This window comes from Coregonus clupeaformis, chromosome 35 (assembly GCF_020615455.1).
Source record: "Coregonus clupeaformis isolate EN_2021a chromosome 35, ASM2061545v1, whole genome shotgun sequence".
Taxonomy (NCBI): Eukaryota; Metazoa; Chordata; class Actinopteri; order Salmoniformes; family Salmonidae; genus Coregonus; species Coregonus clupeaformis.
Window position 1 is genome coordinate 37,709,673 of NC_059226.1, and position 27,982 is coordinate 37,737,654.

The window sequence follows — 27,982 nt, forward strand, 5'->3', positions numbered from 1 at the left end:
AGCACAAACTCAAGCAGCCTTCCCCATCACAACAGACCCCAGGATCCAGCCCCAAAACTGAGCCAAGAGTCAGGTTTTAGAGCCATGTTGAAAACAACTAACTAAACAAAGTGTCAGGTTTTAGAGCCATGTTGAAAACAACTAACTAAACAAAGTGTCAGGTTTTAGAGCCATGTTGAAAACAACATGGACCAGGAGTACCTCTGTTTTCTCTGAGTGCTTGCTGTAGTGTAGCTGACATGCAAACACATGCATGAGCCAGGCTGTCTGTGTGTCCTTACTGCAGTTCCATCTTTACATGGCCTACCAGCCTTGTCTTATACCCTCAGGCCAGAGTGACCTCATACCCTCAGACCAGAGTGACCTCATACCCTCAGACCAGAGTGACTGAATCTGAAATCAGAGATGGTGGAATTCCACCTAATGTAACCAATCCTTTCAGGTCAAGCCAAACTAGTTTTTTATCACCACACCAGCCCAGTAGCCTGACCCCATCCTGACCCCTGTGCTCTCCTAACAGATCAGGATGGTGGAACAAAGCTACCAGTCCAGATCAGTTGTGTTTCTTAAGGGAAAGCGGGAGGAGACAAGGAAAGGTAGCCTGGCTGTGTCCTAACTAAACCAGGGGCTGTGTCCTAACTAAACCAAGGCTGTGTCCTAACTAAACCAAGGCTGTGTCCTAACTAAACCAAGGCTGTGTCCTAACTAAACCAAGGCTGTGTCCTAACTAAACCAAGGCTGTGTCCTAACTAAACCAAGGCTGTGTCCTAGCTAAACCAAGGCTGTGTCCTAACTAAACCAGGGCTGTGTCCTAACTAAACCAGGGCTGTGTCCTAACTAAACCAAGGCTGTGTCCTAACTAAACCAGGGCTGTGTCCTAACTAAACCAAGGCTGTGTCCTAACTAAACCAAGGCTGTGTCCTAACTAAACCAGGGCTGTGTCCTAACTAAACCAGGGCTGTGTCCTAACTAAACCAAGGCTGTGTCCTAACTAAACCAAGGATGTGTCCTAACTAAACCAAGGCTGTGTCCTAACTAAACCAGGGCTGTGTCCTAACTAAACCAGGGCTGTGTCCTAACTAAACCAAGGCTGTGTCCTAGCTAAACCAAGGCTGTGTCCTAACTAAACCAAGGCTGTGTCCTAACTAAACCAAGGCTGTGTCCTAACTAAACCAAGGCTGTGTCCTAACTGGCACTCTATTCCCTATACAGGGCTCATATGGCTCCAGTCAAAAGTAGGACACTACGTAGTGAATATGGTGCCGTTTGGGACGCAGCCCAAGTCTCCTAGGGGACAGACAACCAGTCAAACCTTCAGTATCCTCTTCCTCCTCCCTCCCCTCTTCTGAATGGCAGACAAGACAAAACAGGGGGATGAAAGAAAGAGGAGAGAGAGAGAGAGAGAGAGAGAGAGAGAGAGAGAGAGAGAGAGAGAGAGAGAGAGAGAGAGAGAGAGAGAGAGAGAGAGAGAGAGAGAGAGAGAGAGAGAGAGAGAGAGAGAGAGAGAGAGAGAGAGAGAGAGAGAGAGAGAGAGAGAGGGAGAGAGAGAGAGAGAGAGAGAGAGAGACAAACGTAAAAATACATCAAATAAAAAAACAATGGTGAAAGGCAGGGTTGGGGAGTAACTGATTACCTGTAATAAATTCAATGTAACCTGATCAGTTACGTTACCAGCAAGAATATTGTAATCAGATTACAGATATTTTTAAAAAGTAGATGCTTACTTATTGGATTACTATTACATTCAGAAAGGATGTTTGTGAAAGAATACATTATGGCACCTTTCTGTTTTATCAATGACATTCAATTCAGCTTTGAAAAAAGGCGCAAGTTTAAGTTTGTTCCACCTGAGCGAGTCTGACCACAAGTCAGAGACCACTATGATGACACACCAAATGATGACCACCAATCAGAGACCTCTATGATGACACACCAAATGATGACCACCAATCAGAGACCTCTATGATGACACACCAAATGATGACCACTAATCAGAGACCTCTATGATGACACACCAAATGATGACCACCAATCAGAGACCTCTATGATGACACACCAAATGATGACCACCAATCAGAGACCTCTATGATGACACACCAAATGATGACCACCAATCAGAGACCTCTATGATGACACACCAAATGATGACCACCAATCAGAGACCACTATGATGACACACCAAATGATGACCACCAATCAGAGACCACTATGATGACACACCAAATGTGTTTGATGGATCCTTTTTGTCTTCTTAAGGGGGATGTAATCCAAAAGTAGGGGAAAGTAATCCAAAAGTAATCAGATTACATTGCTGAGTTTGGGTAATCCAAAAATTCAATTACTGATAAAAATGTTGGACAGGTAACTAGTAATTGTAACAGATTACATTTAGAAAGTAACCTACCCAACCATGGTGAAAGGAGATAAATAATATATACAGGTAAAAGTCAGTAAATTAGAATATTTTGAAAAACTTGATTTATTTCAGTAATTGCATTCAAAAGGTGTAACTTGTACATTATATTTATTCATTGCACACAGACTGATGCATTCAAATGTTTATTTCATTTAATTTTGATGATTTGAAGTGGCAACAAATGAAAATCCAAAATTCCGTGTGTCACAAAATTAGAATATTGTGTAAGGGTTACATTTTGAAGACACCTGGTGCCACAAACTAATCAGCTGATTAACTCAAAACACCTGCAAAGGGCTTTAAATGGTCTCTCAGTCCAGTTCTGAAGCCTACACAAACATGGGGAAGACTTCAGATTTGACAGCTGTCCAAAAGGCGACCATCGACACATTGCACAAGGAGGGAAAGACACAAAAGGTTATTGCAGAAGAGGCTGGCTGTTCTCAGAGCTCTGTGTCCAAACACATTAATAGAGAGGCAAAGGGAAGGAAAAACTGTGGTCAGAAAAAAGTGTACAAGCGATAGGGATCACCGCGCCTAGTCAAGATTGTGAAAAAAAACCCATTCAAAAATGTGGGGGAGATTCACAAGGAGTGGACAGCTGCTGGAGTCAGGGCTTCAAGATCCACCACCAAGAGACGCTTGAAAGACATGGGTTTCAACTGCCGCATACCTCGTGTCAAGCCACTGTTGACCAAGAAACAGCGCGAAAAGCGTCTCACCTGGGCTAAGGAAAAAAAGAGCTGGACTGCTGCTGAGTGGTCTAAAGTCATGTTTTCTGACGAAAGCAAATTTTGCATTTCCTTTGGAAATCGAGGTCCCAGAGTCTGGAGGAAGACAGGAGAGGCACAGGATCCACGTTGCCTGAAGTCTAGTGTAAAGTTTCCACCATCAGTGATGGTTTGGGGTGCCATGTCATCTGCTGGTGTCGGTCCACTCTGTTTCCTGAGATCCAGGGTCAACGCAGCCGTCTACCAGCAAGTTTTAGAGCACTTCATGCTTCCTGCTGCTGACCTGCTCTATGGAGATGGAGATTTCAGGTTCCAACAGGACTTGGCGCCTGCACACAGCGCAAAATCTACCCGTGCCTGGTTTACGGACCATGGTATTTCTGTTCTAAATTGGCCAGCCAACTCCCTGACCTTAGCCCCATAGAAAATCTGTGGGGTATTGTGAAAAGGAAGATGCAGAATGCCAGACCCAACAACGCAGAAGAGTTGAAGGCCACTATCAGAGCAACCTGGGCTCTCATAACACCTGAGCAGTGCCAGAAACTCATCGACTCCATGCCACGCCGCATTAATGCAGTAATTGAGGCAAAAGGAGCTCCAACCAAGTATTGAGTATTGTACATGCTCATATTTTTCATTTTCATACTTTTCAGTTGGCCAACATTTCTAAAAAATCCCTATTTTGTATTAGCCTTAAGTAATATTCTAATTTTGTGACACACGGAATTTTGGATTTTCATTTGTTGCCACTTCAAATCATCAAAATTAAATGAAATAAACATTTGAATGCATCAGTCTGTGTGCAATGAATAAATATAATGTACAAGTTACACCTTTTGAATGCAATTACTGAAATAAATCAAGTTTTTCAAAATATTCTAATTTACTGACTTTTACCTGTATATATATATATACAGTGGGGAGAACAAGTATTTGATACACTGACGATTTTGCAGGTTTTCCTACTTACAAAGCATGTAGAGGTCTGTAATTTTTATCATAGGTACACTTCAACTGTGAGAGACGGAATCTAAAACAAAAATCCAGAAAATCACATTGTATGATTTTTAAGTAATTAATTTGCATTTTATTGCATGACATAAGTATTTGATCACCTACCAACCAGTAAGAATTCCGGCTCTCACAGACCTGTTAGTTTTTCTTTAAGCAGCCATCCTGTTCTCCACTCATTACCTGTATTAACTGCACCTGTTTGAACTTGTTACCTGTATAAAAGACACCTGTCCACACACTCAATCAAACAGACTCCAACCTCTCCACAATGGCCAAAACCAGAGTGCTGTGTAAGGACATCAGGGTTAAAATTGTAGACCTGCACAAGGCTGGGATGGGCTACAGGACAATAGGCAAGCAGCTTGGTGAGAAGGCAACAACTGTTGGCGCAATTATTAGAAAATGGAAGAAGTTCAAGATGACGGTCAATCACCCTCGGTCTGGGGCTCCATGCAAGATCTCACCTTGTGGGGCATCAATGATCATGACGAAGGTGAGGGATCAGCCCAGAACTACACGGCAGGACCTGGTCAATGACCTGAAGAGAGCTGGGACCATAGTCTCAAAGAAAACCATTAGTAACACACTACGCCGTCATGGATTAAAATCCTGCAGCGCGCGCAAGGTCCCCCTGCTCAAGCCAGCGCATGTCCAGGCCCGTCTGAAGTTTGCCAATGACCATCTGGATGATCCAGAGGAGGAATGGGAGAAGGTCATGTGGTCTGATGAGACAAAAATAGAGCTTTTTGGTCTAAACTCCACTCGCCGTGTTTGGAGGAAGAAGAAGGATGAGTACAACCCCAAGAACACCATCCCAACCGTGAAGCATGGAGGTGGAAACATAATTCTTTGGGGATGCTTTTCTGCAAAGGGGACAGGACGACTGCACCGTATTGAGGGGAGGATGGATGGAGCCATGTATCGCGAGATCTTGGCCAACAACCTCCTTCCCTCAGTAAGAGCATTGAAGATGGGTCGTGGCTGGGTCTTCCAGCATGACAACGACCCAAAACACACAGCCAGGGCAACTAAGGAGTGGCTCCGTAAGAAGCATCTCAAGGTCCTGGAGTGGCCTAGCCAGTCTCCAGACCTGAACCCAATAGAAAATCTTTGGAGGGAGCTGAAAGTATGTATTGCCCAGCGACAGGCCCGAAACCTGAAGGATCTGGAGAAGGTCTGTATGGAGGAGTGGGCCAAAATCCCTGCTGCAGTGTGTGCAAACATGGTCAAGACCTACAGGAAACGTATGATCTCTGTAATTGCAAACAAAGGTTTCTGTACCAAATATTAAGTTCTGCTTTTCTGATGTATCAAATACTTATGTCATGCAATAAAATGCAAATTAATTACTTAAAAATCATACAATGTGATTTTCTGGATTTTTGTTTTAGATTCCGTCTCTCACAGTTGAAGTGTACCTATGATAAAAATTACAGACCTCTACATGCTTTGTAAGTAGGAAAACCTGAAAAATCGGCAGTGTATCAAATACTTGTTCTCCCCACTGTATATATATAATACGACTAGTTTAAAACGCTGGACACACAACAAGCAGGGGAGATTTAATATGATTGGTTTAAAACGCTGGTCACACAACAAGCAGGGGAGCTGTAATATGATTGGTTTAAAACGCTGGACACACAACAAGCAGGGGAGCTGTAATATGATTGGTTTAAAACGCTGGACACACAACAAGCAGGGGAGCTGGTGGTGATGTGGTTGTGTTAAACTGGTATGGAGGGGAGGGACTTGCTCTTGGTGATGAACTGGAACAATGGAATCAAATGTTTTCAAATAGAGAACGAAACAGACGATGACATGACAAATGGTGACAATGACTATAGTGATAGTGGTTATACTGTAGAGATGTAGCTAGCTGCTGCTGATGATGATGATGATGATGGAGGGTTAGAGTAGGTAAGGGGGTATAGCTGATGATGATGATGATGATGGAGGGTTAGAGTAGGTAAGGGGGTATAGCTGATGATGATGGAGGGTTAGAGTAGGTAAGGGGGTATAGCTGATGATGATGATGATGGAGGGTTAGAGTAGGTAAGGGGGTATAGCTGATGATGATGGAGGGTTAGAGTAGGTAAGGGGGTATAGCTGATGATGATGATGATGGAGGGTTAGAGTAGGTAAGGGGGTATAGCTGATGATGATGATGGAGGGTTAGAGTAGGTAAGGGGGTATAGCTGATGATGATGATGGAGGGTTAGAGTAGGTAAGGGGGTATAGCTGATGATGATGATGATGGAGGGTTAGAGTAGGTAAGGGGGTATAGCTGATGATGATGATGATGATGGAGGGTTAGAGTAGGTAAGGGGGTATAGCTGATGATGATGATGATGATGGAGGGTTAGAGTAGGTAAGGGGGTATAGCTGATGATGATGATGATGGAGGGTTAGAGTAGGTAAGGGGGTATAGCTGATGATGATGATGATGATGTAGGGTTAGAGTAGGTAAGGGGGTATAGCTGATGATGATGATGATGATGATGATGGAGGGTTAGAGTAGGTAAGGGGGTATAGCTGATGATGATGATGATGATGGAGGGTTAGAGTAGGTAAGGGGGTATAGCTGATGATGATGATGATGGAGGGTTAGAGTAGGTAAGGGGGTATAGCTGATGATGATGATGATGGAGGGTTAGAGTAGGTAAGGGGGTATAGCTGATGATGATGATGATGGAGGGTTAGAGTAGGTAAGGGGGTATAGCTGATGATGATGATGATGATGATGATGGAGGGTTAGAGTAGGTAAGGGGGTATAGCTGATGATGATGATGATGGAGGGTTAGAGTAGGTAAGGGGGTATAGCTGATGATGATGATGATGGAGGGTTAGAGTAGGTAAGGGGGTATAGCTGATGATGATGATGATGATGGAGGGTTAGAGTAGGTAAGGGGGTATAGCTGATGATGATGGAGGGTTAGAGTAGGTAAGGGGGTATAGCTGATGATGATGGAGGGTTAGAGTAGGTAAGGGGGTATAGCTGATGATGATGATGATGATGGAGGGTTAGAGTAGGTAAGGGGGTATAGCTGATGATGATGATGATGATGGAGGGTTAGAGTAGGTAAGGGGGTATAGCTGATGATGATGATGATGGAGGGTTAGAGTAGGTAAGGGGGTATAGCTGATGATGATGATGATGATGATGGAGGGTTAGAGTAGGTAAGGGGGTATAGCTGATGATGATGATAGTATATGTCACCTGATTCGTCATCTTCCTGCTCTTTGTTTGCATACGTCCTGAGAAACTCAGCGAAGGCCCCGTCACGTGCCATCAGCTCCAGGTAGGAGCCCATCTCAGTGATCTCTCCCTCCACCATCACCAGGATGAGATCTGCCTGGGGCAGGAAGCTCAGACCGTGGGTCACAAGGACACGAGTCTACGGAGACAGAGACGCACACACAGAGGGTCAGATTTAAATAGAACGGAGGAACCGCTGCCTCCGGGGGTTTTACAGCACTACTACAAGTAATGCTGGTACAATTACCGTATAACCGACGGTTACGGATGAAGACCGTCATAAATATAAAATAACCGTCATTTTTTAAAAATATATTTATATACAGTATATATACTGAGTGTACAAAACATTAAGAGCACCTTCCTAATATTGAGTTGCCCCCCAAATTTTTTTTACTTTTGGCCTCAGAACAGCCTCAATTCGTCGGGGCATGGACTCTACAAGGTGTTGAAAGCGTTCCACAGGGATGCTGGCCCATGTTGACTCCAATGCTTCCCACAGTTGTGTCAAGTTGTCTGCATGTCCTTAGGGTGGTGGACCATTCTTGATACACACAAGAAACTGTTGAGCGTGAAAAACCCATGAGCTTTGTAGTTCTTGACACAAACCGGTGCGCCTGGCACCTACTACCATATGTAGGAGCGTTGGGCCAGTAACCAAAAGGTTGCTGGATCGAATCCCCGAGCTGACAAGGTAAAAATCTGTTGTTCTGCCCCTGAGCAAGGCAGTTAACCCACTGTTCCCCGGGCGCCAAAGACGTGGATGTCGATTAAGGCAGCCCTCCGCACCTCTCTGATTCAGAGGGGTTGGGTTAAACGCGGAAGACACATTTCAGTTGAATGCATTCAGTTGTACAACTGTCTAGATTTCCCCTTTGCCTTTCCCCATTCACTTAAATCTCTTGTCTTGTCCATTCACCCTCTGAATGGCACACATACACAATCCATGTCTCAATTGTCTCAAGGCTTAAAAATCATTCTTTAACCTGTCTCCTCCCCTTCATCTACACTCATTGAAGTGGATTTAACAGGTGACATCAATAAGGATTCATAGCTTTCACCTGGATTCACCTGGTCAGTCTATGTCATGGAAAGAGCAGGTGTTCATAATGTTTTGTAAACTCAGTGTATATACTGTATATTTTGAATTAACAGCTGACTGAAGACTGGACCGCATGGTATTTGTGCGGTTGAATCCGTTTCAAAGATGGTGGATGAATGAAGATAGTTCACTTAGGCCGTTTACCATTGAAATAAAAAAAGTCAGTTACGGTCTGCTTAAAATAAGAGGTGGTTCTCCTATAGACATCAACGGTCTGCTTAAGAGGTGGTTCTCCTATAGACATCAATGGTCTGCTTAAAAGGTGGTTCTCCTATAGACATCAATGGTCTGCTTAAGAGGTGGTTCTCCTATAGACATCAATGGTCTGCTTAAGAGGTGGTTCTCCTATAGACATCAATGGTCTGCTTAAGAGGTGGTTCTCCTATAGACATCAATGGTCTGCTTAAAAGGTGGTTCTCCTATAGACATCAACGGTCTGCTTAAAAGGTGGTTCTCCTATAGACATCAATGGTCTGCTTAAGAGGTGGTTCTCCTATAGACATCAATGGTCTGCTTAAGAGGTGGTTCTCCTATAGACATCAATGGTCTGCTTAAGAGGTGATTCTCCTACAGACATCAATGGTCTGCTTAAGAGGTGGTTATCCTATAGACATCAATGCAATAGCAGCTGAGAGGTTGAGAGTAGAAGAAGTTCAGGAGCAAAAACTAATAAAATATAATTATTGTAAAATTGACTGTGTCCATAAAATGTAGATAGTAAGTATAAGCTGGAAGTAGAGGCCTAAGCATTGTTGTTCACTAATTTACCCCAAGTAGGGAAAGGATGGCGGGGTTGAAAAGTAATAAAGGGGAGTATATATATAAAAAACATGGGGGATTGGAAGTGATGCAGACAATTACATTGATAGAAGATACAATCTATCTGCAATATTAAGCTGATCTACCCCCATAAAAAAATAGCAGCTGGGTCTGGTCTGGTCTGCTTTGTTCATTGACTGTATAATATGAACCAGATAACAGCTGGGTCTGGTCTGCTTAGTTCATTGACTGTATAATATGAACCAGATAACAGATGGGTCTGGTCTGCTTAGTTCATTGACTGTAGATGAACCAGATAACAGCTGGGTCTGGTCTGGTCTGCTTAGTTCATTGACTGTATAATATGAACCAGATAACAGCTGGGTCTGGTCTGCTTAGTTCATTGACTGTATAATATGAACCAGATAACAGCTGGGTCTGGTCTGCTTAGTTCATTGACTGTATAATATGAACCAGATAACAGCTGGGTCTGGTCTGCTTAGTTCATTGACTGTATAATATGAACCAGATAACAGCTGGGTCTGGTCTGCTTAGTTCATTGACTGTATAATATGAACCAGATAACAGCTGGGTCTGGTCTGCTTAGTTCATTGACTGTAGATGAACCAGATAACAGCTGGGTCTGGTCTGGTCTGCTTAGTTCATTGACTGTATAATATGAACCAGATAACAGCTGGGTCTGGTCTGCTTAGTTCATTGACTGTATAATATGAACCAGATAACAGCCGGGTCTGGTCTGCTTAGTTCATTGACTGTATAATATGAACCAGATAACAGCTGGGTCTGGTCTGCTTAGTTCATTGACTGTAGATGAACCAGATAACAGCTGGGTCTGGTCTGCTTAGTTCATTGACTGTATAATATGAACCAGATAACAGCTGGGTCTGGTCTGCTTAGTTCATTGACTGTATAATATGAACCAGATAACAGCTGGGTCTGGTCTGCTTAGTTCATTGACTGTATAATATGAACCAGATAACAGCTGGGTCTGGTCTGCTTAGTTCATTGACTGTATAATATGAACCAGATAACAGCTGGGTCTGGTCTGCTTAGTTCATTGACTGTAGATTAACCAGATAACAGCTGGGTCTGGTCTGGTCTGCTTAGTTCATTGACTGTATAATATGAACCAGATAACAGCTGGGTCTGGTCTGCTTAGTTCATTGACTGTATAATATGAACCAGATAACAGCTGGGTCTGGTCTGCTTAGTTCATTGACTGTATAATATGAACCAGATAACAGCTGGGTCTGGTCTGCTTAGTTCATTGACTGTATAATATGAACCAGATAACAGCTGGGTCTGGTCTGCTTAGTTCATTGACTGTAGATTAACCAGATAACAGCTGGGTCTGGTCTGGTCTGCTTAGTTCATTGACTGTATAATATGAACCAGATAACAGCTGGGTCTGGTCTGCTTAGTTCATTGACTGTAGATGAACCAGATAACAGCTGGGTCTGGTCTGCTTAGTTCATTGACTGTATAATATGAACCAGATAACAGCTGGGTCTGGTCTGCTTAGTTCATTGACTGTAGATGAACCAGATAACAGCTGGGTCTGGTCTGCTTAGTTCATTGACAGTAATGCAACCAGATAACAGCTGGGTCTGGTCTGCTTAGTTCATTGACTGTATAATATGAACCAGATAACAGCTGGGTCTGGTCTGCTTAGTTCATTGACTGTATAATATGAACCAGATAACAGCTGGGTCTGGTCTGCTTAGTTCATTGACTGTATAATATGAACCAGATAACAGCTGGGTCTGGTCTGCTTAGTTCATTGACAGTAATGCAACCAGATAACAGCTGGGTCTGGTCTGCTTAGTTCATTGACTGTATAATATGAACCAGATAACAGCTGGGTCTGGTCTGCTTAGTTCATTGACTGTATAATATGAACCAGATAACAGCTGGGTCTGGTCTGCTTAGTTCATTGACTGTAGATGAACCAGATAACAGCTGGGTCTGGTCTGGTCTGCTTAGTTCATTGACTGTATAATATGAACCAGATAACAGCTGGGTCTGGTCTGCTTAGTTCATTGACTGTATAATATGAACCAGATAACAGCTGGGTCTGGTCTGCTTAGTTCATTGACTGTATAATATGAACCAGATAACAGCTGGGTCTGGTCTGCTTAGTTCATTGACTGTATAATATGAACCAGATAACAGCTGGGTCTGGTCTGGTCTGCTTAGTTCATTGACTGTATAATATGAACCAGATAACAGCTGGGTCTGGTCTGCTTAGTTCATTGACTGTATAATATGAACCAGATAACAGCTGGGTCTGGTCTGCTTAGTTCATTGACTGTATAATATGAACCAGATAACAGCTGGGTCTGGTCTGCTTAGTTCATTGACTGTAGATGAACCAGATAACAGCTGGGTCTGGTCTGCTTAGTTCATTGACTGTATATATGAACCAGATAACAGCTGGGTCTGGTCTGCTTAGTTCATTGACTGTATAATATGAACCAGATAACAGCTGGGTCTGGTCTGCTTAGTTCATTGACTGTGTAATATGAACCAGATAACAGCTGGGTCTGGTCTGCTTAGTTCATTGACTGTATAATATGAACCAGATAACAGCTGGGTCTGGTCTGCTTAGTTCATTGACTGTATAATATGAACCAGATAACAGCTGGGTCTGGTCTGCTTAGTTCATTGACTGTATAATATGAACCAGATAACAGCTGGGTCTGGTCTGCTTAGTTCATTGACTGTAGAATGAACCAGATAACAGCTGGGTCTGGTCTGGTCTGCTTAGTTCATTGACTGTATAATATGAACCAGATAACAGCTGGGTCTGGTCTGCTTAGTTCATTGACTGTATAATATGAACCAGATAACAGCTGGGTCTGGTCTGCTTAGTTCATTGACTGTATAATATGAACCAGATAACAGCTGGGTCTGGTCTGCTTAGTTCATTGACTGTAGATTAACCAGATAACAGCTGGGTCTGGTCTGTCTCTAGTTCATTGACTGTATAATATGAACCAGATAACAGCTGGGTCTGGTCTGCTTAGTTCATTGACTGTAGATGAACCAGATAACAGCTGGGTCTGGTCTGCTTAGTTCATTGACTGTATAATATGAACCAGATAACAGCTGGGTCTGGTCTGCTTAGTTCATTGACTGTAGATGAACCAGATAACAGCTGGGTCTGGTCTGCTTAGTTCATTGACAGTAATGCAACCAGATAACAGCTGGGTCTGGTCTGCTTAGTTCATTGACTGTATAATATGAACCAGATAACAGCTGGGTCTGGTCTGCTTAGTTCATTGACAGTAACGAACCAGATAACAGCTGGGTCTGGTCTGCTTAGTTCATTGACTGTATAATATGAACCAGATAACAGCTGGGTCTGGTCTGCTTAGTTCATTGACTGTATAATATGAACCAGATAACAGCTGGGTCTGGTCTGCTTAGTTCATTGACTGTAGATTAACCAGATAACAGCTGGGTCTGGTCTGATCTGCTTAGTTCATTGACTGTATAATATGAACCAGATAACAGCTGGGTCTGGTCTGCTTAGTTCATTGACTGTATAATATGAACCAGATAACAGCTGGGTCTGGTCTGCTTAGTTCATTGACTGTATAATATGAACCAGATAACAGCTGGGTCTGGTCTGCTTAGTTCATTGACTGTATAATATGAACCAGATAACAGCTGGGTCTGGTCTGCTTAGTTCATTGACTGTATAATATGAACCAGATAACAGCTGGGTCTGGTCTGCTTAGTTCATTGACTGTATAATATGAACCAGATAACAGCTGGGTCTGGTCTGCTTAGTTCATTGACTGTAGATTAACCAGATAACAGCTGGGTCTGGTCTGGTCTGCTTAGTTCATTGACTGTATAATATGAACCAGATAACAGCTGGGTCTGGTCTGCTTAGTTCATTGACTGTAGATGAACCAGATAACAGCTGGGTCTGGTCTGCTTAGTTCATTGACTGTATAATATGAACCAGATAACAGCTGGGTCTGGTCTGCTTAGTTCATTGACTGTATAATATGAACCAGATAACAGCTGGGTCTGGTCTGCTTAGTTCATTGACAGTAATGCAACCAGATAACAGCTGGGTCTGGTCTGCTTAGTTCATTGACTGTATAATATGAACCAGATAACAGCTGGGTCTGGTCTGCTTAGTTCATTGACTGTATAATATGAACCAGATAACAGCTGGGTCTGGTCTGCTTAGTTCATTGACTGTAGATTAACCAGATAACAGCTGGGTCTGGTCTGGTCTGCTTAGTTCATTGACTGTATAATAAGAACCAGATAACAGCTGGGTCTGGTCTGCTTAGTTCATTGACTGTATAATATGAACCAGATAACAGCTGGGTCTGGTCTGCTTAGTTCATTGACTGTATAATATGAACCAGATAACAGCTGGGTCTGGTCTGCTTAGTTCATTGACTGTAGAATTGAACCAGATAACAGCTGGGTCTGGTCTGGTTGCTTAGTTCATTGACTGTATAATATGAACCAGATAACAGCTGGGTCTGGTCTGCTTAGTTCATTGACTGTATAATATGAACCAGATAACAGCTGGGTCTGGTCTGCTTAGTTCATTGACTGTATAATATGAACCAGATAACAGCTGGGTCTGGTCTGCTTAGTTCATTGACTGTAGAATTGAACCAGATAACAGCTGGGTCTGGTCTGCTTAGTTCATTGACTGTATAATATGAACCAGATAACAGCTGGGTCTGGTCTGCTTAGTTCATTGACTGTATAATATGAACCAGATAACAGCTGGGTCTGGTCTGCTTAGTTCATTGACTGTGTAATATGAACCAGATAACAGCTGGGTCTGGTCTGCTTAGTTCATTGACTGTATAATATGAACCAGATAACAGCTGGGTCTGGTCTGCTTAGTTCATTGACTGTATAATATGAACCAGATAACAGCTGGGTCTGGTCTGCTTAGTTCATTGACTGTATAATATGAACCAGATAACAGCTGGGTCTGGTCTGCTTAGTTCATTGACTGTAGATTAACCAGATAACAGCTGGGTCTGGTCTGGTCTGCTTAGTTCATTGACTGTATAATATGAACCAGATAACAGCTGGGTCTGGTCTGCTTAGTTCATTGACTGTATAATATGAACCAGATAACAGCTGGGTCTGGTCTGCTTAGTTCATTGACTGTATAATATGAACCAGATAACAGCTGGGTCTGGTCTGCTTAGTTCATTGACTGTAGATGAACCAGATAACAGCTGGGTCTGGTCTGCTTAGTTCATTGACTGTATAATATGAACCAGATAACAGCTGGGTCTGGTCTGCTTAGTTCATTGACTGTATAATATGAACCAGATAACAGCTGGGTCTGGTCTGCTTAGTTCATTGACTGTATAATATGAACCAGATAACAGCTGGGTCTGGTCTGCTTAGTTCATTGACTGTAGATTAACCAGATAACAGCTGGGTCTGGTCTGGTCGCTTAGTTCATTGACTGTATATATGAACCAGATAACAGCTGGGTCTGGTCTGCTTAGTTCATTGACTGTATAATATGAACCAGATAACAGCTGGGTCTGGTCTGCTTAGTTCATTGACTGTATAATATGAACCAGATAACAGCTGGGTCTGGTCTGCTTAGTTCATTGACTGTATAATATGAACCAGATAACAGCTGGGTCTGGTCTGCTTAGTTCATTGACTGTAGATAACCAGATAACAGCTGGGTCTGGTCTGGTCTGCTTAGTTCATTGACTGTATAATATGAACCAGATAACAGCTGGGTCTGGTCTGCTTAGTTCATTGACTGTAGATGAACCAGATAACAGCTGGGTCTGGTCTGCTTAGTTCATTGACTGTATAATATGAACCAGATAACAGCTGGGTCTGGTCTGCTTAGTTCATTGACTGTAGACGAACCAGATAACAGCTGGGTCTGGTCTGCTTAGTTCATTGACAGTAATGCAACCAGATAACAGCTGGGTCTGGTCTGCTTAGTTCATTGACTGTATAATATGAACCAGATAACAGCTGGGTCTGGTCTGCTTAGTTCATTGACAGTATAATATGCAACCAGATAACAGCTGGGTCTGGTCTGCTTAGTTCATTGACTGTATAATATGAACCAGATAACAGCTGGGTCTGGTCTGCTTAGTTCATTGACTGTATAATATGAACCAGATAACAGCTGGGTCTGGTCTGCTTAGTTCATTGACTGTAGATTAACCAGATAACAGCTGGGTCTGGTCTGGTCTGCTTAGTTCATTGACTGTATAATATGAACCAGATAACAGCTGGGTCTGGTCTGCTTAGTTCATTGACTGTATAATATGAACCAGATAACAGCTGGGTCTGGTCTGCTTAGTTCATTGACTGTATAATATGAACCAGATAACAGCTGGGTCTGGTCTGCTTAGTTCATTGACTGTAGATGAACCAGATAACAGCTGGGTCTGGTCTGGTCTGCTTAGTTCATTGACTGTATAATATGAACCAGATAACAGCTGGGTCTGGTCTGCTTAGTTCATTGACTGTATAATATGAACCAGATAACAGCTGGGTCTGGTCTGCTTAGTTCATTGACTGTATAATATGAACCAGATAACAGCTGGGTCTGGTCTGCTTAGTTCATTGACTGTAGATGAACCAGATAACAGCTGGGTCTGGTCTGCTTAGTTCATTGACTGTATAATATGAACCAGATAACAGCTGGGTCTGGTCTGCTTAGTTCATTGACTGTATAATATGAACCAGATAACAGCTGGGTCTGGTCTGCTTAGTTCATTGACTGTATAATATGAACCAGATAACAGCTGGGTCTGGTCTGCTTAGTTCATTGACTGTATAATATGAACCAGATAACAGCTGGGTCTGGTCTGCTTAGTTCATTGACTGTAGATTAACCAGATAACAGCTGGGTCTGGTCTGGTCTGCTTAGTTCATTGACTGTATAATATGAACCAGATAACAGCTGGGTCTGGTCTGCTTAGTTCATTGACTGTATAATATGAACCAGATAACAGCTGGGTCTGGTCTGCTTAGTTCATTGACTGTAGATTATGAACCAGATAACAGCTGGGTCTGGTCTGGTCTGCTTAGTTCATTGACTGTATAATATGAACCAGATAACAGCTGGGTCTGGTCTGCTTAGTTCATTGACTGTAGATGAACCAGATAACAGCTGGGTCTGGTCTGCTTAGTTCATTGACTGTATAATATGAACCAGATAACAGCTGGGTCTGGTCTGCTTAGTTCATTGACTGTAGACGAACCAGATAACAGCTGGGTCTGGTCTGCTTAGTTCATTGACAGTAATGTGAACCAGATAACAGCTGGGTCTGGTCTGCTTAGTTCATTGACTGTATAATATGAACCAGATAACAGCTGGGTCTGGTCTGCTTAGTTCATTGACAGTAATGCAACCAGATAACAGCTGGGTCTGGTCTGCTTAGTTCATTGACTGTATAATATGAACCAGATAACAGCTGGGTCTGGTCTGCTTAGTTCATTGACTGTATAATATGAACCAGATAACAGCTGGGTCTGGTCTGCTTAGTTCATTGACTGTAGATTAACCAGATAACAGCTGGGTCTGGTCTGGTCTGCTTAGTTCATTGACTGTATAATATGAACCAGATAACAGCTGGGTCTGGTCTGCTTAGTTCATTGACTGTATAATATGAACCAGATAACAGCTGGGTCTGGTCTGCTTAGTTCATTGACTGTATAATATGAACCAGATAACAGCTGGGTCTGGTCTGCTTAGTTCATTGACTGTAGATGAACCAGATAACAGCTGGGTCTGGTCTGGTCTGCTTAGTTCATTGACTGTATAATATGAACCAGATAACAGCTGGGTCTGGTCTGCTTAGTTCATTGACTGTATAATATGAACCAGATAACAGCTGGGTCTGGTCTGCTTAGTTCATTGACTGTATAATATGAACCAGATAACAGCTGGGTCTGGTCTGCTTAGTTCATTGACTGTAGATGAACCAGATAACAGCTGGGTCTGGTCTGCTTAGTTCATTGACTGTATAATATGAACCAGATAACAGCTGGGTCTGGTCTGCTTAGTTCATTGACTGTATAATATGAACCAGATAACAGCTGGGTCTGGTCTGCTTAGTTCATTGACTGTATAATATGAACCAGATAACAGCTGGGTCTGGTCTGCTTAGTTCATTGACTGTATAATATGAACCAGATAACAGCTGGGTCTGGTCTGCTTAGTTCATTGACTGTAGATTAACCAGATAACAGCTGGGTCTGGTCTGGTCTGCTTAGTTCATTGACTGTATAATATGAACCAGATAACAGCTGGGTCTGGTCTGCTTAGTTCATTGACTGTATAATATGAACCAGATAACAGCTGGGTCTGGTCTGCTTAGTTCATTGACTGTATAATATGAACCAGATAACAGCTGGGTCTGGTCTGCTTAGTTCATTGACTGTAGATGAACCAGATAACAGCTGGGTCTGGTCTGGTCTGCTTAGTTCATTGACTGTATAATATGAACCAGATAACAGCTGGGTCTGGTCTGCTTAGTTCATTGACTGTATAATATGAACCAGATAACAGCTGGGTCTGGTCTGCTTAGTTCATTGACTGTATAATATGAACCAGATAACAGCTGGGTCTGGTCTGCTTAGTTCATTGACTGTAGATGAACCAGATAACAGCTGGGTCTGGTCTGCTTAGTTCATTGACTGTATAATATGAACCAGATAACAGCTGGGTCTGGTCTGCTTAGTTCATTGACTGTATAATATGAACCAGATAACAGCTGGGTCTGGTCTGCTTAGTTCATTGACTGTATAATATGAACCAGATAACAGCTGGGTCTGGTCTGCTTAGTTCATTGACTGTATAATATGAACCAGATAACAGCTGGGTCTGGTCTGGTCTGCTTAGTTCATTGACTGTATAATATGAACCAGATAACAGCTGGGTCTGGTCTGCTTAGTTCATTGACTGTATAATATGAACCAGATAACAGCTGGGTCTGGTCTGCTTAGTTCATTGACTGTATAATATGAACCAGATAACAGCTGGGTCTGGTCTGCTTAGTTCATTGACTGTAGATTAACCAGATAACAGCTGGGTCTGGTCTGGTCTGCTTAGTTCATTGACTGTATAATATGAACCAGATAACAGCTGGGTCTGGTCTGCTTAGTTCATTGACTGTATAATATGAACCAGATAACAGCTGGGTCTGGTCTGCTTAGTTCATTGACTGTATAATATGAACCAGATAACAGCTGGGTCTGGTCTGCTTAGTTCATTGACTGTATAATATGAACCAGATAACAGCTGGGTCTGGTCTGCTTAGTTCATTGACTGTAAATATGAACCAGATAACAGCTGGGTCTGGTCTGCTTAGTTCATTGGCTGTATAATATGAACCAGATAACAGCTGGGTCTGGTCTGCTTAGTTCATTGACTGTAGATGAACCAGATAACAGCTGGGTCTGGTCTGCTTAGTTCATTGACTGTAGATGCAACCAGATAACAGCTGGGTCTGGTCTGCGCTTAGTTCATTGACTGTATAATATGAACCAGATAACAGCTGGGTCTGGTCTGCTTAGTTCATTGACTGTAATGCAACCAGATAACAGCTGGGTCTGGTCTGCTTAGTTCATTGACTGTATAATATGAACCAGATAACAGCTGGGTCTGGTCTGCTTAGTTCATTGACTGTATAATATGAACCAGATAACAGCTGGGTCTGGTCTGCTTAGTTCATTGACTGTATAATATGAACCAGATAACAGCTGGGTCTGGTCTGCTTAGTTCATTGACTGTATAATATGAACCAGATAACAGCTGGGTCTGGTCTGCTTAGTTCATTGACTGTATAATATGAACCAGATAACAGCTGGGTCTGGTCTGCTTAGTTCATTGACTGTAGATTAACCAGATAACAGCTGGGTCTGGTCTGGTCTGCTTAGTTCATTGACTGTATAATATGAACCAGATAACAGCTGGGTCTGGTCTGCTTAGTTCATTGACTGTATAATATGAACCAGATAACAGCTGGGTCTGGTCTGCTTAGTTCATTGACTGTATAATATGAACCAGATAACAGCTGGGTCTGGTCTGCTTAGTTCATTGACTGTATAATATGAACCAGATAACAGCTGGGTCTGGTCTGCTTAGTTCATTGACTGTATAATATGAACCAGATAACAGCTGGGTCTGGTCTGCTTAGTTCATTGACTGTATAATATGAACCAGATAACAGCTGGGTCTGGTCTGGCTTAGTTCATTGACTGTATAATATGAACCAGATAACAGCTGGGTCTGGTCTGCTTAGTTCATTGACTGTATAATATGAACCAGATAACAGCTGGGTCTGGTCTGCTTAGTTCATTGACTGTAGATGAACCAGATAACAGCTGGGTCTGGTCTGCTTAGTTCATTGACTGTATAATATGAACCAGATAACAGCTGGGTCTGGTCTGCTTAGTTCATTGACTGTATAATATGAACCAGATAACAGCTGGGTCTGGCTTCTGCTTAGTTCATTGACTGTATAATATGAACCAGATAACAGCTGGGTCTGGTCTGCTTAGTTCATTGACTGTATAATATGAACCAGATAACAGCTGGGTCTGGTCTGCTTAGTTCATTGACTGTATAATATGAACCAGATAACAGCTGGGTCTGGTCTGCTTAGTTCATTGACTGTATAATATGAACCAGATAACAGCTGGGTCTCATCTGCTTAGTTCATTGACTGTATAATATGAACCAGATAACAGCTGGGTCTGGTCTGCTTAGTTCATTGACTGTAGATTAACCAGATAACAGCTGGGTCTGGTCTGGTCTGCTTAGTTCATTGACTGTATAATATGAACCAGATAACAGCTGGGTCTGGTCTGCTTAGTTCATTGACTGTATAATATGAACCAGATAACAGCTGGGTCTGGTCTGTCTTAGTTCATTGACTGTATAATATGAACCAGATAACAGCTGGGTCTGGTCTGCTTAGTTCATTGACTGTATAATATGAACCAGATAACAGCTGGGTCTGGTCTGCTTAGTTCATTGACTGTATAATATGAACCAGATAACAGCTGGGTCTGGTCTGCTTAGTTCATTGACTGTATAATATGAACCAGATAACAGCTGGGTCTGGTCTGCTTAGTTCATTGACTTAGTAATGCAACCAGATAACAGCTGGGTCTGGTCTGCTTAGTTAATTGACTGTATAATATGAACCAGATAACAGCTGGGTCTGGTCTGCTTAGTTCATTGACTGTATAATATGAACCAGATAACAGCTGGGTCTGGTCTGCTTAGTTCATTGACTGTAGATGTAACCAGATAACAGCTGGGTCTGGTCTGGTCTGCTTAGTTCATTGACTGTATAATATGAACCAGATAACAGCTGGGTCTGGTCTGCTTAGTTCATTGACTGTATAATATGAACCAGATAACAGCTGGGTCTGGTCTGCTTAGTTCATTGACTGTATAATATGAACCAGATAACAGCTGGGTCTGGTCTGCTTAGTTCATTGACTGTAGATATGAACCAGATAACAGCTGGGTCTGGTCTGGTCTGCTTAGTTCATTGACTGTATAATATGAACCAGATAACAGCTGGGTCTGGTCTGCTTAGTTCATTGACTGTATAATATGAACCAGATAACAGCTGGGTCTGGTCTGCTTAGTTCATTGACTGTATAATATGAACCAGATAACAGCTGGGTCTGGTCTGCTTAGTTCATTGACTGTATATTGAACCAGATAACAGCTGGGTCTGGTCTGCTTAGTTCATTGACTGTATAATATGAACCAGATAACAGCTGGGTCTGGTCTGCTTAGTTCATTGACTGTATAATATGAACCAGATAACAGCTGGGTCTGGTCTGCTTAGTTCATTGACTGTGTAATATGAACCAGATAACAGCTGGGTCTGGTCTGCTTAGTTCATTGACTGTATAATATGAACCAGATAACAGCTGGGTCTGGTCTGCTTAGTTCATTGACTGTATAATATGAACCAGATAACAGCTGGGTCTGGTCTGCTTAGTTCATTGACTGTATAATATGAACCAGATAACAGCTGGGTCTGGTCTGCTTAGTTCATTGACTGTAGATGAACCAGATAACAGCTGGGTCTGGTCTGGTTGCTTAGTTCATTGACTGTATAATATGAACCAGATAACAGCTGGGTCTGGTCTGCTTAGTTCATTGACTGTATAATATGAACCAGATAACAGCTGGGTCTGGTCTGCTTAGTTCATTGACTGTATAATATGAACCAGATAACAGCTGGGTCTGGTCTGCTTAGTTCATTGACTGTAGATTAACCAGATAACAGCTGGGTCTGGTCTGGTCTGCTTAGTTCATTGACTGTATAATATGAACCAGATAACAGCTGGGTCTGGTCTGCTTAGTTCATTGACTGTATAATATGAACCAGATAACAGCTGGGTCTGGTCTGCTTAGTTCATTGACTGTATATGCAACCAGATAACAGCTGGGTCTGGTCTACTTAGTTCATTGACTGTATAATATGAACCAGATAACAGCTGGGTCTGGTCTGCTTAGTTCATTGACTGTAATGCAACCAGATAACAGCTGGGTCTGGTCTGCTTAGTTCATTGACTGTATAATATGAACCAGATAACAGCTGGGTCTGGTCTGCTTAGTTCATTGACTGTATAATATGAACCAGATAACAGCTGGGTCTGGTCTGCTTAGTTCATTGACTGTAGATGAACCAGATAACAGCTGGGTCTGGTCTGGTCTGCTTAGTTCATTGACTGTATAATATGAACCAGATAACAGCTGGGTCTGGTCTGCTTAGTTCATTGACTGTATAATATGAACCAGATAACAGCTGGGTCTGGTCTGCTTAGTTCATTGACTGTATAATATGAACCAGATAACAGCTGGGTCTGGTCTGCTTAGTTCATTGACTGTATAATATGAACCAGATAACAGCTGGGTCTGGTCTGCTTAGTTCATTGACTGTATAATATGAACCAGATAACAGCTGGGTCTGGTCTGCTTAGTTCATTGACTGTATAATATGAACCAGATAACAGCTGGGTCTGGTCTGCTTAGTTCATTGACTGTAGATTAACCAGATAACAGCTGGGTCTGGTCTGCTTAGTTCATTGACTGTATAATATGAACCAGATAACAGCTGGGTCTGGTCTGCTTAGTTCATTGACTGTATAATATGAACCAGATAACAGCTGGGTCTGGTCTGCTTAGTTCATTGACTGTATAATATGAACCAGATAACAGCTGGGTCTGGTCTGCTTAGTTCATTGACTGTAGATGAACCAGATAACAGCTGGGTCTGGTCTGCTTAGTTCATTGACAGTATATATGCAGCGATAACAGCTGGGTCTGGTCTGCTTAGTTCATTGACTGTATAATATGAACCAGATAACAGCTGGGTCTGGTCTGCTTAGTTCATTGACTGTATAATATGAACCAGATAACAGCTGGGTCTGGTCTGCTTAGTTCATTGACTGTATAATATGAACCAGATAACAGCTGGGTCTGGTCTGCTTAGTTCATTGACTGTATATGCAAACCAGATAACAGCTGGGTCTGGTCTGCTTAGTTCATTGACTGTATAATATGAACCAGATAACAGCTGGGTCTGGTCTGCTTAGTTCATTGACTGTATAATATGAACCAGATAACAGCTGGGTCTGGTCTGCTTAGTTCATTGACTGTAGATTAACCAGATAACAGCTGGGTCTGGTCTGGTTGCTTAGTTCATTGACTGTATAATATGAACCAGATAACAGCTGGGTCTGGTCTGCTTAGTTCATTGACTGTATAATATGAACCAGATAACAGCTGGGTCTGGTCTGCTTAGTTCATTGACTGTAGATGAACCAGATAACAGCTGGGTCTGGTCTGGTCTGCTTAGTTCATTGACTGTATAATATGAACCAGATAACAGCTGGGTCTGGTCTGCTTAGTTCATTGACTGTATAATATGAACCAGATAACAGCTGGGTCTGGTCTGCTTAGTTCATTGACTGTATAATATGAACCAGATAACAGCTGGGTCTGGTCTGCTTAGTTCATTGACTGTATAGTATGAACCAGATAACAGCTGGGTCTGGTCTGCTTAGTTCATTGACTGTAGATTGAACCAGATAACAGCTGGGTCTGGTCTGGTCTGCTTAGTTCATTGACTGTATAATATGAACCAGATAACAGCTGGGTCTGGTCTGCTTAGTTCATTGACTGTATAATATGAACCAGATAACAGCTGGGTCTGGTCTGCTTAGTTCATTGACTGTATAATATGAACCAGATAACAGCTGGGTCTGGTCTGCTTAGTTCATTGACTGTATAATATGAACCAGATAACAGCTGGGTCTGGTCTGCTTAGTTCATTGACTGTATAATATGAACCAGATAACAGCTGGGTCTGGTCTGCTTAGTTCATTGACTGTATAATATGAACCAGATAACAGCTGGGTCTGGTCTGCTTAGTTCATTGACTGTATAATATGAACCAGATAACAGCTGGGTCTGGTCTGCTTAGTTCATTGACTGTAGATTAACCAGATAACAGCTGGGTCTGGTCTGGTCTGCTTAGTTCATTGACTGTATAATATGAACCAGATAACAGCTGGGTCTGGTCTGCTTAGTTCATTGACTGTATAATATGAACCAGATAACAGCTGGGTCTGGTCTGCTTAGTTCATTGACTGTATAATATGAACCAGATAACAGCTGGGTCTGGTCTGCTTAGTTCATTGACTGTATAATATGAACCAGATAACAGCTGGGTCTGGTCTGCTTAGTTCATTGACTGTAGATTGAACCAGATAACAGCTGGGTCTGGTCTGTTGCTTAGTTCATTGACTGTATAATATGAACCAGATAACAGCTGGGTCTGGTCTGCTTAGTTCATTGACTGTAGATGAACCAGATAACAGCTGGGTCTGGTCTGCTTAGTTCATTGACTGTATAATATGAACCAGATAACAGCTGGGTCTGGTCTGCTTAGTTCATTGACTGTAGAATGAACCAGATAACAGCTGGGTCTGGTCTGCTTAGTTCATTGACTGTATAATATGCAACCAGATAACAGCTGGGTCTGGTCTGCTTAGTTCATTGACTGTATAATATGAACCAGATAACAGCTGGGTCTGGTCTGCTTAGTTCATTGACAGTAAGATGCAACCAGATAACAGCTGGGTCTGGTCTGCTTAGTTCATTGACTGTATAATATGAACCAGATAACAGCTGGGTCTGGTCTGCTTAGTTCATTGACTGTATAATATGAACCAGATAACAGCTGGGTCTGGTCTGCTTAGTTCATTGACTGTATGATTGAACCAGATAACAGCTGGGTCTGGTCTGCTCTTAGTTCATTGACTGTATAATATGAACCAGATAACAGCTGGGTCTGGTCTGCTTAGTTCATTGACTGTATAATATGAACCAGATAACAGCTGGGTCTGGTCTGCTTAGTTCATTGACTGTATAATATGAACCAGATAACAGCTGGGTCTGGTCTGCTTAGTTCATTGACTGTATAATATGAACCAGATAACAGCTGGGTCTGGTCTGTGCTTAGTTCATTGACTGTATAATATGAACCAGATAACAGCTGGGTCTGGTCTGCTTAGTTCATTGACTGTATAATATGAACCAGATAACAGCTGGGTCTGGTCTGCTTAGTTCATTGACTGTATAATATGAACCAGATAACAGCTGGGTCTGGTCTGCTTAGTTCATTGACTGTAGATGAACCAGATAACAGCTGGGTCTGGTCTGCTTAGTTCATTGACTGTATAATATGAACCAGATAACAGCTGGGTCTGGTCTGCTTAGTTCATTGACTGTATAATATGAACCAGATAACAGCTGGGTCTGGTCTGCTTAGTTCATTGACTGTATAATATGAACCAGATAACAGCTGGGTCTGGTCTGCTTAGTTCATTGACTGTATAATATGAACCAGATAACAGCTGGGTCTGGTCTGGTCTGCTTAGTTCATTGACTGTATAATATGAACCAGATAACAGCTGGGTCTGGTCTGCTTAGTTCATTGACTGTATAATATGAACCAGATAACAGCTGGGTCTGGTCTGCTTAGTTCATTGACTGTATAATATGAACCAGATAACAGCTGGGTCTGGTCTGCTTAGTTCATTGACTGTAGATTGAACCAGATAACAGCTGGGTCTGGTCTGGTCTGCTTAGTTCATTGACTGTATAATATGAACCAGATAACAGCTGGGTCTGGTCTGCTTAGTTCATTGACTGTATAATATGAACCAGATAACAGCTGGGTCTGGTCTGCTTAGTTCATTGACTGTATAATATGAACCAGATAACAGCTGGGTCTGGTCTGCTTAGTTCATTGACTGTATAATATGAACCAGATAACAGCTGGGTCTGGTCTGCTTAGTTCATTGACTGTAGAATATGAACCAGATAACAGCTGGGTCTGGTCTGCTTAGTTCATTGACTGTATAATATGAACCAGATAACAGCTGGGTCTGGTCTGCTTAGTTCATTGACTGTATAATATGAACCAGATAACAGCTGGGTCTGGTCTGCTTAGTTCATTGACTGTAATGCAACCAGATAACAGCTGGGTCTGGTCTGCTTAGTTCATTGACTGTATAATATGAACCAGATAACAGCTGGGTCTGGTCTGCTTAGTTCATTGACTGTATAATATGAACCAGATAACAGCTGGGTCTGGTCTGCTTAGTTCATTGACTGTATAATATGAACCAGATAACAGCTGGGTCTGGTCTGCTTAGTTCATTGACTGTAATATGAACCAGATAACAGCTGGGTCTGGTCTGCTTAGTTCATTGACTGTATAATATGAACCAGATAACAGCTGGGTCTGGTCTGCTTAGTTCATTGACTGTATAATATGAACCAGATAACAGCTGGGTCTGGTCTGCTTAGTTCATTGACTGTATAATATGAACCAGATAACAGCTGGGTCTGGTCTGCTTAGTTCATTGACTGTAGATTGAACCAGATAACAGCTGGGTCTGGTCTGGTCTGCTTAGTTCATTGACTGTATAATATGAACCAGATAACAGCTGGGTCTGGTCTGCTTAGTTCATTGACTGTATAATATGAACCAGATAACAGCTGGGTCTGGTCTGCCTTAGTTCATTGACTGTATAATATGAACCAGATAACAGCTGGGTCTGGTCTGCTTAGTTCATTGACTGTATAATATGAACCAGATAACAGCTGGGTCTGGTCTGCTTAGTTCATTGACTGTATAATATGAACCAGATAACAGCTGGGTCTGGTCTGGTCTGCTTAGTTCATTGACTGTATAATATGAACCAGATAACAGCTGGGTCTGGTCTGCTTAGTTCATTGACTGTATAATATGAACCAGATAACAGCTGGGTCTGGTCTGCTTAGTTCATTGACTGTAGATAGAACCAGATAACAGCTGGGTCTGGTCTGCTTAGTTCATTGACTGTATAATATGAACCAGATAACAGCTGGGTCTGGTCTGCTTAGTTCATTGACTGTATAATATGAACCAGATAACAGCTGGGTCTGGTCTGTTGCTTAGTTCATTGACTGTATAATATGAACCAGATAACAGCTGGGTCTGGTCTGCTTAGTTCATTGACTGTATAATATGAACCAGATAACAGCTGGGTCTGGTCTGCTTAGTTCATTGACTGTATAATATGAACCAGATAACAGCTGGGTCTGGTCTGCTTAGTTCATTGACTGTATAATATGAACCAGATAACAGCTGGGTCTGGTCTGCTTAGTTCATTGACTGTATAATATGAACCAGATAACAGCTGGGTCTGGTCTGCTTAGTTCATTGACTGTATAATATGAACCAGATAACAGCTGGGTCTGGTCTGCTTAGTTCATTGACTGTAGATTGAACCAGATAACAGCTGGGTCTGGTCTGCTTAGTTCATTGACTGTATAATATGAACCAGATAACAGCTGGGTCTGGTCTGCTTAGTTCATTGACTGTATAATATGAACCAGATAACAGCTGGGTCTGGTCTGCTTAGTTCATTGACTGTATAATGCAACCAGATAACAGCTGGGTCTGGTCTGCTTAGTTCATTGACTGTATAATATGAACCAGATAACAGCTGGGTCTGGTCTGCTTAGTTCATTGACTGTATAATATGAACCAGATAACAGCTGGGTCTGGTCTGCTTAGTTCATTGACTGTATAATATGAACCAGATAACAGCTGGGTCTGGTCTGGTCTGCTTAGTTCATTGACTGTATAATATGAACCAGATAACAGCTGGGTCTGGTCTGCTTAGTTCATTGACTGTATAATATGAACCAGATAACAGCTGGGTCTGGTCTGCTTAGTTCATTGACTGTAGATGAACCAGATAACAGCTGGGTCTGGTCTGCTTAGTTCATTGACTGTATAATATGAACCAGATAACAGCTGGGTCTGGTCTGCTTAGTTCATTGACTGTATAATATGAACCAGATAACAGCTGGGTCTGGTCTGGTGCTTAGTTCATTGACTGTATAATATGAACCAGATAACAGCTGGGTCTGGTCTGCTTAGTTCATTGACTGTATAATATGAACCAGATAACAGCTGGGTCTGGTCTGCTTAGTTCATTGACTGTATAATATGAACCAGATAACAGCTGGGTCTGGTCTGCTTAGTTCATTGACTGTATAATATGAACCAGATAACAGCTGGGTCTCGTCTGCTTAGTTCATT

At 42.2% G+C, this 27,982-nt stretch overlaps 1 protein-coding gene across 1 annotated transcript in view; it reads right to left on the reverse strand.

Annotated features, from left to right (window-relative positions):
- Positions 1–27,982, reverse strand: part of LOC121551689 (multidrug resistance-associated protein 1) — an 87,861-nt gene that overhangs the window by 20,444 nt on the left and 39,435 nt on the right. Inside the window, 2 exon segments of the mRNA XM_045211069.1 lie at positions 1,313–1,345; positions 7,379–7,556. Coding sequence (XP_045067004.1) covers positions 1,313–1,345; positions 7,379–7,556 — 211 coding nt within the window.